This window comes from Ailuropoda melanoleuca, chromosome 12 (assembly GCF_002007445.2).
Source record: "Ailuropoda melanoleuca isolate Jingjing chromosome 12, ASM200744v2, whole genome shotgun sequence".
In the NCBI taxonomy this organism is placed as follows: Eukaryota; Metazoa; Chordata; class Mammalia; order Carnivora; family Ursidae; genus Ailuropoda; species Ailuropoda melanoleuca.
Window position 1 is genome coordinate 30,086,821 of NC_048229.1, and position 13,315 is coordinate 30,100,135.

A 13,315-nucleotide genomic window follows, 5' to 3' on the forward strand; every position below is an offset into this window, starting at 1 on the left:
CATCCCCACACTAACCTTAGGAGTAGCTTCAAAATCACCTTGTTTCACAAATGAAGAAACAGACCAGTGAGGCCCATGGCACTTGGGTGAAGTCGTGTGGCTGGAAGGGGTTGGGCCCAGGGCTTGAACCCAAAAGTCAGACTAGGGTGTGGGTTCTTAACCACACACACACCCTGAGTACCACTGATTGTAAGACATACATGTGAACTTGTAGGGACACCTGGGTGGCTCAGTTGCTAAGCGTCAGCCTTCAGCTCGGGTCATGATCCCAGCGTTGTGGGACTGAGGCCCACATCGGGCTCCCTGCTCACCGGGAAGCCTGCTTCTCCCTCTCCCACTCCCCCTGCTTGTCTTCCCTCTCTCACCTCTCTCTCTGTCAAATAAATAAATAAAATCTTAAAAAAAAAAAAAGACACACATTTTAACTTTTAAGGTGAGCTGCGCCTATGATCAAGGGCTCTCAGGAGGCATGAAGCACAGTGGGGGGGGAAGGCATTCGCAACACCGAGCGCACACAGTAGGTGCTCCATAATTGCGACTGGCTGTAATCATAATGATACCATTCCTTTCATGGCCGGAGCGCTTATGTAATCACAGCTGACCCCCTATTCTGACCCCAGAACAGGGCAAGTCACTAGACACACGGGGCCTAGTTTCTCTCGTCCTCTTAAACCTGGTGGGCTCTCACCAGGTCCAGTTTACAGAAGGGGGCACTGAGGCTCCATGTGGCTGAGGCGCACGAACGCTGGCGGAGTCTCCCCGGGCGCCCCTCCCGCTGGCGGGCGGTGCACTGTGGATGGTGCACCGTGCGGGTCCCCGCTTGCCGGCCCCTCGCCCTGCGCACCTGGCCAGGGCCGCCTGCAGCTCCTCCTCCTTGCGGCCCAGCTGGGCGCGCAGCTCCTCCCTGCGCTGCTGCTGCTCGGCCATCTGCTCCTGCAGCTCCGAGCTCTCCCCGTCCAGCCGCCGCTTCAGCTTCTCCAGCTCCTGGCGTCCCTTCTCCTCCTTACGCAGGCGGTCTGGAGGAGGGAGCGGGGGCCATGCAGAAGGGCGCCAGACCCCACACCCAGCAGCTCCCCGACACCCGCGGCCCCGCCCCGGCACTTGCTGGGGTGGGGGTGGGGGTAAAGCTGTGGCTCAGCATCTCCCTCTGTGCCCCCTCTTTCCGGCTTCCCCGACCCTGGGCCCCTGACCCCAGGGGCCATTTTCTCCTCCTCCCCCCACGTGACACCCTGCTCCTGCTCAGGGGCTGTCTCTGCCCTGTCCTCTCCTGTCTGTCTCTACCACCTTCTCCTGTGCTCGCTCTCTTCTGCTTCTGATTCTGAGTCAGTAGCAAGGGACAGACAACAATGTGTCTGAAACAGTCAGTGGGACAGAGAGTGACCCATGACACGGACAAGACAGCAAGAGAATTGCATTTAGAGTGACAGAAACAACCTAAGAGCTGGGAGGACACCCAACCTGTCTTGAGCCGTCCTTCCTGCCCCCATTTAGCAGATACGAAGGCTGAGGCCCCCCAGCACAGGAGGTTCACCCAACGTCCCCCTCCCCCACCGCGCCGAGCATGCGCGGTGCGGTTTCCCACTGGGGGACGGCGCTCACCCTCCATGTCCGCAATTGTGGCCTCGTATTTGAGGCGAAGCTTATTGAGGCTCTTGACCTTCTCCTCCTCCTCGGCCGCCTGTGACGAGAACTCGGCCAGACGCTCCTCCAGCAGCTTCCGCTCCTGAGGGTGGTGGGAGGTGGGGGGCGGTCAGAGCAGCCTCCCTCAACGCTCATCTCTGGTGCGTTCTCATCTGCATTTCTGCTCCTCTCCACCCTTCCCTGAGCCTCCTGCTCCCGACCCCAACCTTTCTTCCCCCTTCTCTTGGGTCTGCAGGCCCGTCCCACCCTCACCGGTTCACACCTCGGAACTGCAGGGGAGACTCCCATTATTCGAAGAACCCCACCATTCACTAACACACCATCCCACTCGTGGGCGCTGAGGTTCATTGCAAATCATGTGCGCGTATAAACAACACTGCAGTGAACATCTTGCCCATCCGCAGCGATCCCGTGGAGTTCTGGATCCATACCTCTCTAAGTATGGGTTTGTGGACCGGCAGCGGCAGCACCCAACGGGAGCTTTTTAGAAATGCTGCATCACCCCAGACCCGCTGAATCAGAAACTGCATCTTAACAAGCTCCCCGTATGATTCCTGGGCACGTGAGCATTTGAGAAGCACTGGCCTGGGGCAGTACTTTTCAAACCGTGAGTGGTTCTGGAAACCAATATAGTGTGTTGGCACTACCCTTAAAAGAAAGAAATAGAACAATGTAGAACGGAATAGCCATTGTACCAAAAGGAATGTTCCAGAAAACTGCATCCTTGACCTCTCACCTCAGGCACCATTGCCTCAGGGAAGCCTTCCCCGACTACGCCTAGGACAGGTGAGGCACCCGTCCCCCTCCATAGTCTTCTGTTCTTTTCTGACAGTTTAAGTCACAACGTGGGGTTATGTTTATTTTCTGTGGTGTCTCATCTAGCATCCCTTCCCCCCAGCCCCGTGTGAGGACATAAATGGTTTTCTAGTTAGTTCAATGCCGTATCCCCTGTGCCTAACCCAGTCCTAGCTGTGACAGGTTAAAGATGGCCACAGATTCTTTGACCTGTCCCCACCCAGGGATGGAGCCTAATTCCCACCCACTGAATCTGGGCTGAGCCTATGACTGCTTTAAGCTTAGTGGCCTGGAAACCACAGTGTGCAGGCCAAATCTGGCCCACCACTTATTTTTATAAATAAAGTTTTACTGGGACACAGTCACACGCGTTCGATTATGTCCCACCTGTGGCCGCTTTCATGCTATGTCGGCAGAACTGAGTGCCCGTGAGAGAAGCACAGAGGCTGGCAAAGCGGGAAATATTTGCTATCTGACCTTTTACAGACGATGCTTGCCGATCCCTGATCTACAGAACTGGGCATAAGTGATGCCGTGTCAGTTCCAGGCTTAATACCTTAGAGGGCCTGGAGCTTTCCACTTCCCCTTCTCAGAGCCCTGAGCTGCCATGTAAGAAACCCAGGCTCTGCTGTGGGGACAGAAGCCACACGAAGGAGCACCGAGACCTTAGACATCCGCACCCAGCCCCCACGTCATGGTGACTGCCGACAAGAGCCACGGCTGAGCCAACAGAGGCACTGTGCGGCTGAGCCCCAGCCGAACCACAGAAAGATGGGATATCATGAGATGGTGGTTGTCTCCAGCTGTGTGGCTTTGGGGTGTCTTACGCTCTATCAGTGCTAGGTAATGACACACAGTAGTTGCTCAGTAGACACGCGCTCGGGTGAAGGTATGACAAAGGGGAAGTGAAGGTGTGAAGGGCAAGGGTCAAAGGGAGACACAGCAGAGACTAGAGAGCCGGAGACCCCTAGAGGTGGCACTAAATGGGGGAGAGACAGAGAGAGCCAGCCGCCCCCCCATGCACCACAGCCCCCTGCCCCCAAGAGCCTACAGGCCACCGACCTTGCTCAGCTTGGCATTCTGGTCTTCTAGGAGTAGCAGGTCTTCCTCAAATTTCTTCAGCTTCGCCTCCGTGGTCACCTTCTCCAGCTGCAGCTTCTGCCTCGCCCCCTCCTCAGCCTCAAGATGGCTCTCTAGCTCCTGGAGAGAGGAGGGCAGGAGGGATGAGGACCCAGGGGCTGGGGGATGGGGTGCGATGGGAAAGACGGGGTGGAGGGGATGGTCCCAAATCCCGAGGGCTTGTGGCTCGGACAGGTCCACGTTCTGGGCGAGGCTGGGAAGGAGCAAATCTTTACTGGTCTCCCTGTTTCATTCATTACCCCTGAGCCTTCCCTGAGGGCCCCGTGGGTGCCAGGCACTGTTCTGGGCACGGAAAATAGATATCTATTTTTGTCCTTATGGAAATGACATTCTTATGTGTGTGGGAAGATTAGAAACAATAAACATAATAAACAAACAAACAAATAAATAAATAAAGACGGGTACTGTCCACTGTGGCAACACGTGGTGTGGGACTGGAAATTAAGATTCGATATCGGGTGACAGTGTGGACGGACGTCAGGGGTGTTGTGCTGGGGGAGCTAAGTCAAAGACAAATAGTGTATGATCTCACTTACGTGTGGAATCTAAAAAAACAAAACCAAAACATACAAAACACAGAGCTCATAGATATAGAGAAGAGATGAGTGGTTGCCGCGGGGCGAGGGAGGGTCAGTGAAGTGGGTGAAGGCGGTCAAAAGGTACATACTTCTAGTTACAAAATAAATAAGTCCTGGGGTTGTCATGTACAACCTGACTGTAGTCCATAACACTGTATTGTATATTTGAGAGCTGCTGAGAGAGTAGATCTTAAAAGTTTTCATCACTAGACTTTTTTCTGTTGTTACTATGTAAGATGATGGATATTAACTAGACTTACTGTGGAGATCACTTCGTGATATATATAAATATTGAATCACTATGCTGTATACCTGAACTAATGTTATATGTCAAAAATGCCTCAATTTTTTTTTTTTTTTAAGTAGGCTCCTCGGCATGGAGCCCAACACAGGGCCCGAACTCACGACCCTGAGATCAATACATGAGCTGAGATCAAGAGTCAGATGCCTAACCAACTGAGCCACCCAGGTGCCCCAATAATACCTCAACTAAAAAATAAATAAATAAATATATATATACATATATATATCAGTACGAGGTGCTGCCTTGCTACCTGCTATTGGGAGGACCTATGATGGCCTACCCACACGTCCTCCTCCTACCCGCTCTGCTCCCACGGATAAGGTCCACTGGACACGTAACACTACACATCACGGGGACCAGGCACAGGGCCAGCTTCTGCCTACATAGTGGAGTTCAGTTGCCTGCCAGCCCTAGAATTATTCAAACCAGCTGATCACTTCTCCCTGTAGAAACCAGGGAGAAACCATCCTTTTGTTACTACAAAACCTGCTTCCCACAGCTGTGGCCTGTTCATTTTATTCCTGAATGCAACCCCTGTGTGGCTCTCTGTGGCATGGTGTTAGGCCATCTCCATACCTATAGGGCAGGATCCTCCCCCACCTACAGGATGAAGAGGAGGTGATTAAAACCCTTACTGAGGTCCTGAAATGTGGAATGACTGAGAAACTGAATTTTCAAATTTATTTAATATTGAATATATAATATTCAAATTTATTTAATATTATTTATTTTAAATTTAAGACCAGATGTTCACTTAATCACTGGAAATTTTTTAAGTACGTCTGGCATAACTTGGGTACCTCAATCTACTTTTGTCAAGTGAAGAGGTCGTAACACATAAATGCAGAGGAATACTGCCAATGAAAATTTAGCATCTAAATGAAGATGTACCCTAAGTGTAAAGCACATAGTGGATTTTGAAGGGGAACCATGGGAGGGTGGCCTGCCTGGGAATGCAGCAGCCTAGAGGCAAATGGAGCCAGGAGATGGAGAGAGAAAGAGCACAAAGGATATCACCTCAGCACCTGGATCAAGCCATGCCTGAAGCTTATGCATTCTGGAGTCTCCCATTATTTGAACCAAAGAAGTATTCTTTTGGCTTAAGCCACTTTGAGTTGAGTTTTCTGCAAATTCAGGGCCCAATGAGACGTGGTTTGGAGAAGCAAAGGTTGTCAGGGTAGATAGAAGGGCATGGGGCGAGGTGGCCCATGGGCACACAGAGGCCAGACCTGTATATGCTGCTGCAGCCTCTTCTTGTCACTTTGCAGCTGGCGGCTGCACTCCTCCTCCTCGCCCACGCGGGCCTCCAGCTCCGCCACCACCAGCTCCAGCTCCTGCTTGCGAGCTGCCAGCCGCCCCCGTGTCTCCTCGGCCTCGGCACACAGCTCTGCCTCTGCTCGGAGCTGCTCTGCCAGGCGGGTCCGCTCCTCTTCCAGCTGGGGACAGGGTGGAAGGTCAGCACTCAGCAGGCAGTGCTCTCAGGGCAGTCTCAGTGGAGCACTCGGTCCCTCCTGCCTCCTGATTTGATTTGCCCTTTGAGGCCTGGAGGCTTTCCTGCAGGTCCCCATCTTGGGATGACCTCAACACCCCCCCCCAAGTCACCAAGTCAGACCTCTGGGTGCAGCCCTCTTCCCCATCCCCCTCACCTCCCAAAGCTTGAGCCTTATCCTCTTCCAGTGGACTCTCTCTCCAGCCTACCCACCTCCAATCTCTCCCTGTCCAGTCCACCCTCCAAATACCCCCCAGAGGCCTTTCTACCATCTCACATTTCATTTAACACTCCTACGCCTAGAAATTTAACCAAAGGAAATAACTCACTAAAAGCAAAGAGGAAAATGCTCAAAAAAGGGTTTTGCTTTAGCATTACTTATAAGACACCAGAAAAACTGGACAATGGGAAGTTCACCACCTGCCTCCCCTCACCCTGCCACAAGGCTGGCCCCTACCCTGTCCCATGAACACCTTGGCTCTGCAGGAACCAGCCCCTCGCCCAACACCCTGACTGCACCCCAGGGCCCTGCCTCCTGCACGTCAAAGCCCACCAGCACCAAACGGTCTCAGCCTCTATCCGGGGCCCCCCACAACAACCCTTGAGGCTCGGCCGGGAGCCCCGCCCCCACGCCCTGGCTCCGCCCGCGGCCCCGCCCCCGCCGCGGCCCACCCCTTACCTGTGCCAGGCGTCCCTGGAGCTCGCCCACCTCGCGGGCGCTCTGCTGCTGCAGCTCCTGCACTTTCTGCAGCTCCTGCGCCCGCGCCTGCAGCACTTCATCCTGCCGCGTCACCTGCAGCAGCGGCTTCACCTGGGGGGCAGGTAAAGGTGGCAACGGCTGGCTCCGCTTGTCCCAGGAGCTGAGGAACCACTCATGCTCTGAGCAGGGCTCCGTCCAATAGCGGCTCCGGGGCCGTGGGGCCTCCGGCGAGGACGTTAGTGTCCTGACTATCGAACGGGGATGGGAACAGCCCCCCTGCTCCACGGGGTTTTCGCAGTGGGTGAACAAGCTGACACTAGTAAAGAGCCTAGAACAGTCCGGGGCAAAGGCAAGCGGCGCTAAACGTGCTCCTTCTTCGCTCAACTAACCCCGGGCGATGAGAGACACCAGCGCCACCCCTCTGTAGCACAATGTCTCTCAAAGTTCCCGAGTCCCGGTCCGGGGTGAGAGATGCACTTGACTCGGTGGGGTTCAGATGGGCGAGACACGTGCCTCACACATACACACACACACACCGAGACACGTGCCACACACACACACACACACACACACGATCAACTGAAAGGACAGGCTCCCCCTTGCTGAGTAGGATCCTCTCTGATCATTGCTGCCCCACTGCTTTCTATTTGATTCTTCTCGACTCTATGGTATTCTCTTCTGCCCTAACCCGTGGCATTTATCACGGCCACAATTTTTTATTTATCTGTGAAACTCATTCACTGATGTCTGTCGACCCTCACACCCAGGACCCAGGGGCAGGCCAGCTTTCTCCTGAAGGGCCAGCTGGGAAACGTCTGAGGCTTTGCAGGCCACCCTGTCTCTGTTTTAACAACCCCACCCCGCTGCTGGAACACAGAGACAGCCACAGACAATGCCTTAACCAGTGGGCATTCACAGCACAGGCGCCTGCGCCAGGCCTCCCCTTGCCGACCCCCGCTCTAGACTGTGGGCTCCATGGAGCAGAACTTTGCTTTTATTCACCATTTTATCACGATCCCCCCAAAAGTTATTGGCACATAGTAGGTGCTCAGTTAACACTGGCTGAGGGCACGTAGGCAGACCGCTCCCACACCATATTCAGAATTACACTGAATGGCTGTTTTTTGCCTCCAAATTTCGATCTTCTTTTCTCCTCTCCAATTTCCCATTGGGGGAACATGCTGCCCCCATGCTCACAGGGGGCCTGATGACCCGGCTCTGCCCCTCTGCTCCGGGTGGGCATGTGACACCAGCATGGCTCATCTGATGTGTCCTGACGAGTCCTGGGGTGGTCACATGACCCCAGCTGACCAAGGGCAAGGCAAACCTGGGACTCTGGCTGGAGCATTGGGATAGGAGAAGACCACGCTAGCCTAGCTAGCTGGTGGCCCCCAGGTGGAAAAGCCTACAGGTGGTCACCATGGAGGAAAGCCAGATGGGAGGCACAGAAGGTCAGATAATTGACATCACTGTTTGGGCCCTTGTGTAATGAAAGGCTGACTCAGCAGGCCTGCATTGTCCAAACCCTGCACCTTTCATAGAAAGGCCTGGCCCTTGCTGGCTCCTGGAAGATAATCTGCAAGCTCTTGGAATATTCTGACTGAAAAGAGTGACTTTGTTACATGGGGTTCTTGTCCCCCATGGTATCAACTTCACCTCTGGAGGGGCTGGAGACTGAGTAAGATCAACTGCATGGGGGGTCAGCCATGCCTATGAGACTGACCCCCCAATAACAAGCTTGGCCACTGAGACCCGGGGGAGCTTCCCTGGTTGGCAACAGCCTGTATGTGTGTTGTCATACATTGTTTCTGGAAGAATTAAGCACTGTCCACATGACTCCATGTTGAGAGGACAACTGGAAGCCTGTGCCTGATCTCTCCCGAGCTCTGTTCAGTGCACCTTTTGCCTTTGCTCACTTTAATCTCTATCCTTTCACTGTAATAAACCATAACCTTGAGTATAACAGCTTCAGTAAGTTCTGTGAGTCCTCCTAGTGAATCACTGAATCTGAGGGGGTCTTTGGAACCCCTGACTCAGTCCTGGATCCAGCTGTTCCTGAAGCTGTCCTGAATCTTTTATCCATGTTGGCTTGAGTCAGATTTTTTTTGTCACTTGCTACACCAAAGAATCCTCTCTAACAAAGGTTAGGCTGATTGGTCCCATTTTACAGATGCAGAAAGCTGAGGCCCGAACAAAGAAAGCCACTTGCCCAAGCCGACTTGGCCCCAAGGTGCTGTCTCCTTGCTGCTCAGGCCACTTCCCCAGGCGCCCTCACCTTGATGAAGAGCCGCCACCACTGCCAGTGTCTCAGCTTGAGGTAAGCGGCACAGTTCCTCTGCATCACCCTCAGGGCACTCTGCTGCTGCTGCCGCTTCTGGAAGGCTCTGGGTGGGGAGACGGGCAAATGGGAGAGTGAAGGCTCTGCCCCACGAGGCCTGTGCCCTTAGCAAGAGAGCACAGCTCCCTTCACTTAGTCAACCATTGTTAAGTGCCTACTGTGTGCAAGCACTTTCTATTATTGGTGGATTCTGCTGCCTAGAGTCTGTCAGTCCTTCGGCCCTTGACTCTCTCGGCTCTGTCGCCTGCTCTCTGTCCACACAATCCTAGTTCAGGCCTCCTCTTCCCCCACATGGACCCTCACCCCCACCTCCCAGCCTCTAATCTCTTCCCTCCAATCCACCCCCAACCTGCCTCCTGAGTGGGTCTTTCTACACCCAGAGCTTACCCTCCCCTCCCCTGCTCACAGCTCTCCCATGGCTCCCCGGCACCCCCGAACAAGGTCCCCGCCCTTCAGCCTGGTGTTTGGGAGAGTCCTTTATTCTCTGATCCTCCCCCTGGGCCATTTCAAGGGGGAAGGAGACTCTCCTGCAAACTTTTCCCATTCCTGACACACGTCAGGCTCTCGTATCCCTGGGTCTTTGAACCAGCTGTCGCTCCTGCCTGCAACACCTGTCTCATCCTCCTTCATCTCTCTGGTCATCAAGTGTGACCTGGAGGCGTCCTGGTCTGCTCTAGGGTCTCCACGCTGCACTTGAACGACCAGCAAAACACATCCCACTCCAGACTGTGACACTTTGTGCCCCTATATGTCTCCCCCTCCAGAGCGGAGTCCCTCTAGCACTGGCCGGTAGGGTGACCACCATGCCCTGTTTGCCCAGGGCTTTCTTTGTTTTAGCCCTGAAAATCATGTATCCTGGGGAAGCTCCAGTCCCCGGTGAGGCAGGATGGTTGGTCAGCCTATGGCCAAGCCTAGCTCTTCTCTGTGCCCCCTGCACCGCTCAGCACTGGACCTGGCCTGTGGGGGCCCTCGGGGACAGTAGAAGCAACAAGCGGGGCACCTGGTGGCTCTATCCCTTTGTTTCCCAGCCTTTCTATCATCTCAGAGGTCCCGATCCCTGGAGCCATCTAGTCAACCCTTCCCTGCCCCAGCCTTGCCCAACAGGACCCAGGAGACAGCACCCAGTACCTGCGAGCGAGGTACCCCCGGGCAGCTGCCTGGAAGGACACGATGATGTCTGTGACCTTCAGGTCCCGCTCCTCTTCCAGCTGGGCCAGGACCCCTGCCCGGAAGAAGATCTTGCTCTGTCCCACACGGTAGAGGTTGGGGTCCAGTTCTAGGGCCTGGATCTGTGAGGGGTGGAGGAGGGGTAATGAAGAGGAGGGCTGAGGAGAGGGAGGTCCCGGCTCCCCTCTCCCACCGCCTGGGACCTTGCACGGGCATACATACGCACCCACCGCCCAGCTCTACCCCTCACTCACCATCTTCTCGCAGGCCTGTTTCCCATCCATAAAGCCCTTGGGGATGGCATTGGGTGTCAGGATCTCGTATCTGCCCGGGGAGGGGAGGGGTGGGTGGGGAGTTAGAGCACACTGTCACTGAGCTCCTCCCATGGCCCAGCGCGGGGCTCCGAGTGACGAACAGCAAGAACGATGATGACGAGAGGAACAGTATGAAGAGCGAACATTCGAGTATTTACAGAGCACTACACGCTGGGCTGAGAGCATAATGCCACTGATGACAGCACTGACCCCAAGAGCTGCCACTCCTTGGACATTCACCACCTGCTGATCACGAGCGTTCTGTCTCCGCACCAGCATCACCGAGATGCGGAACACAGGTGGGTCCCGGAGTGGAAATGTGAGAACGCCGGGCACAGACAGCTGATGTCTCTGAAGACTCACGGTCGGGCCCTGAGCTAAGTGCCGTGCGGCAGCTTCTTCCCAACATCCAAGCGCAGCGGAGAATAATACGGGATACAGTTCACACACACATATGGAGTGTCCTCAGAGCCCTTCCCCTGCTGTGCCCTTCCCTGGATCTCGACATTTCATAAAATATCATGCGTGTTATATATACAATATATATATACACATACACACCATATACATAATACACGTCCTATGTTAATACGACATTTTTGGTGACTGGTGACTGAGAAATGTGTGTGTGTGTGTGTGTGTATCAGGGTCGCTCAGTCACCAGGGGTGGGTTGTTAAAATGCAGTTCCTAATTCAGTAAGTCTGGGGTGGTGCCTGAAAATGTGCATGATCTCACAAGCTGCCCAGCAATGTTCACGCTGCTGGTCCCAGCGACCACACTTTGAGTAGCGGACTCAGAGCTGCACTGTCCAACAGAGAAGCTACCGGCCACATGTAACCACTGAGCCCTTGAGATGGGGCCCGGCCAAAGGAGGAACTGGATTATAGATTTATTTATTTATTTATTTATTTATTTATTTATTATTATTATTTTTAAAGATTTTATTTATTTATTTGACAGAGAGAGACAGCCCCAGGCGCCCCATATATATTTATTTGTTATTAAGATTATTTATTTTTGAGGGCGCCTGGGTGGCATAGCGGTTAAGCGTCTGCTTTCGGCTCAGGGCGTGATCCCAGCGTTGTGAGATCGAGCCCCACATCAGGCTCCTCTGCTATGAGCCTGCTTCTTCCTCTCCCGCTCCCCCTGCTTGTGTTCCCTCTCTCGCTGGCTGTCTCTATCTCTGTCAAATAAATAAATAAAATCTTTAAAAAAAAAAAAAAAAAGATTATTTATTTTTGAGAGAGAGGGAGAGAGAGAACACAAGCATGGGGGAAGGGTAGAGGGAGAGGGAGAACCAGACTCCCCGCTGAGCAGGAAGCCCAACCCAGGGCTTGACCCTCGGGTCTCCAGGATCATGACCTGAGCTGAAGGCACACGGTTAAGTGACTGAGCCACCCAGGTGCCCCAGGACTTTTAAATAACTTCTTTTTTTTTTTTTTTTTTAGGGGGNAAAGCATGCATGCGCATAAGGGGGGGTTGGGGGTGGGGGGACCGTCAGAGGGAGAGGAAGAGAGAGAATGTCAAGCCGGCTCCACACTCAGCACTGAGTCGGATTATTGCCTGATCTCACAACCTTAAGATCATGACCTGAGCCAAAACCAAGAGTCGGAGGCTTAACGGACTGAGCCAGGGGCCCCTGTTACTTGCTTCTTAAACTCTGGTATTTTCTGTTCTGTCCCTTTCTACTGCATTTGTAAAGAAATGCAGCTCGCCACACACGGTTTGCCACATAAGGCAATCTTTCTCCCGGGGAGCCGGGGAGCGCCCTGAGCGGGGCCCTGCTCCCCATTCCACAGAGGAGAAAGCTGCAACAGGAACCAAAGGCACTTGCCCCGACTCCCCAAACTCAGAAGTAGCAGCGGGGGTATTTGGATGCAGATGCGAGGGCTTCCAAACCCAAGTCCCAACCCGCCCCGGCCCGCCCTGCCGCATCGCACTCACCGCTGCCGGAACTCCTGGAAGAGGATGCGGTTGGGGAAGCCCTGGCGACAGATGCGGATGCCCTCCAGGACGCCATTGCAGCGCAACTGGTCCAGCACCAGCCGAGGCTCCAGCTTGCCGGCCTGCGGAGAGCGGGGACGGACGCGCGGGGTCGGCGGCGGCCACACGGGGGCGCCACTCACCGGCCGGCAGCCGCCTGGGGAAACCAGGACAGGCCCTTGGGCAGATCAGATATCGTGGGCGATTTCACACGGGTCAACCTCTAATATACTGAGCACCTACTACAGGCCAGATAGAAATGCCTGCCCTGGGGGAGCTCACAGTCCAGCGGGAGACGCTGACAATAAATGAGGTCAAGAAATCAATCACTAGTCAATGTGGGATGTAAGTAACAAGAAAGTGCTAAGGAGAAAAGAGCTGCAGGGAGGGTGGGGAGTGCTGAATCTGCACAGGGGACAGTTGGGGAAAGGCCTCACTGGGAAGGTGATGAGTAAATAAAACCCATACATCATTGTTTTGGAGTAGCTAATTTTTGTTGCCTTTTCTTTTCTTTTCTTTTTTAATTGCTTCTAAAAAAAAAAAAAACAGTACAAAAATTCAAACTCGACATTCTAAAAGAGAACTCTTGCCTTGTCCTGGCCCCCAGAGTGGGCAACATAATCCCCAGTTTCTTTCTTTTTAAAAAAAAAGTAGGCTTCACGCCCGGCATGGAGACCAATGTGCTACGCTTGAACTCACGACCCTGAGATCACCCTGACATCAAGACCTGAGCTGAAATCAGGAGTCGTACTCTTAACTGACTGAGCCACCCAGGCACCCCACAATCCCAAATTTCTTACAGAACTTTCTAAATCAGTTGTTCTCAACCCTGGCTACACACTGGCCCCCTATGGGAAGCTTTAAA

At 53.8% G+C, this 13,315-nt stretch overlaps 1 protein-coding gene across 1 annotated transcript in view; it reads right to left on the minus strand.

Moving 5' to 3' along the window:
* Positions 1-13,315, minus strand: part of MYH14 (myosin heavy chain 14) — a 79,817-nt gene that overhangs the window by 23,215 nt on the left and 43,287 nt on the right. The window contains exons 18-26 of the mRNA XM_034638974.1: positions 12,412-12,533; positions 10,407-10,476; positions 10,114-10,274; positions 8,923-9,031; positions 6,627-6,758; positions 5,688-5,894; positions 3,499-3,636; positions 1,600-1,723; positions 845-1,016 (exon numbers count right to left, since the gene is read on the minus strand). Of these exons, the coding sequence (XP_034494865.1) occupies positions 845-1,016; positions 1,600-1,723; positions 3,499-3,636; positions 5,688-5,894; positions 6,627-6,758; positions 8,923-9,031; positions 10,114-10,274; positions 10,407-10,476; positions 12,412-12,533 (1,235 nt within the window). The remainder of the gene's footprint in view (positions 1-844; positions 1,017-1,599; positions 1,724-3,498; positions 3,637-5,687; positions 5,895-6,626; positions 6,759-8,922; positions 9,032-10,113; positions 10,275-10,406; positions 10,477-12,411; positions 12,534-13,315) is intronic.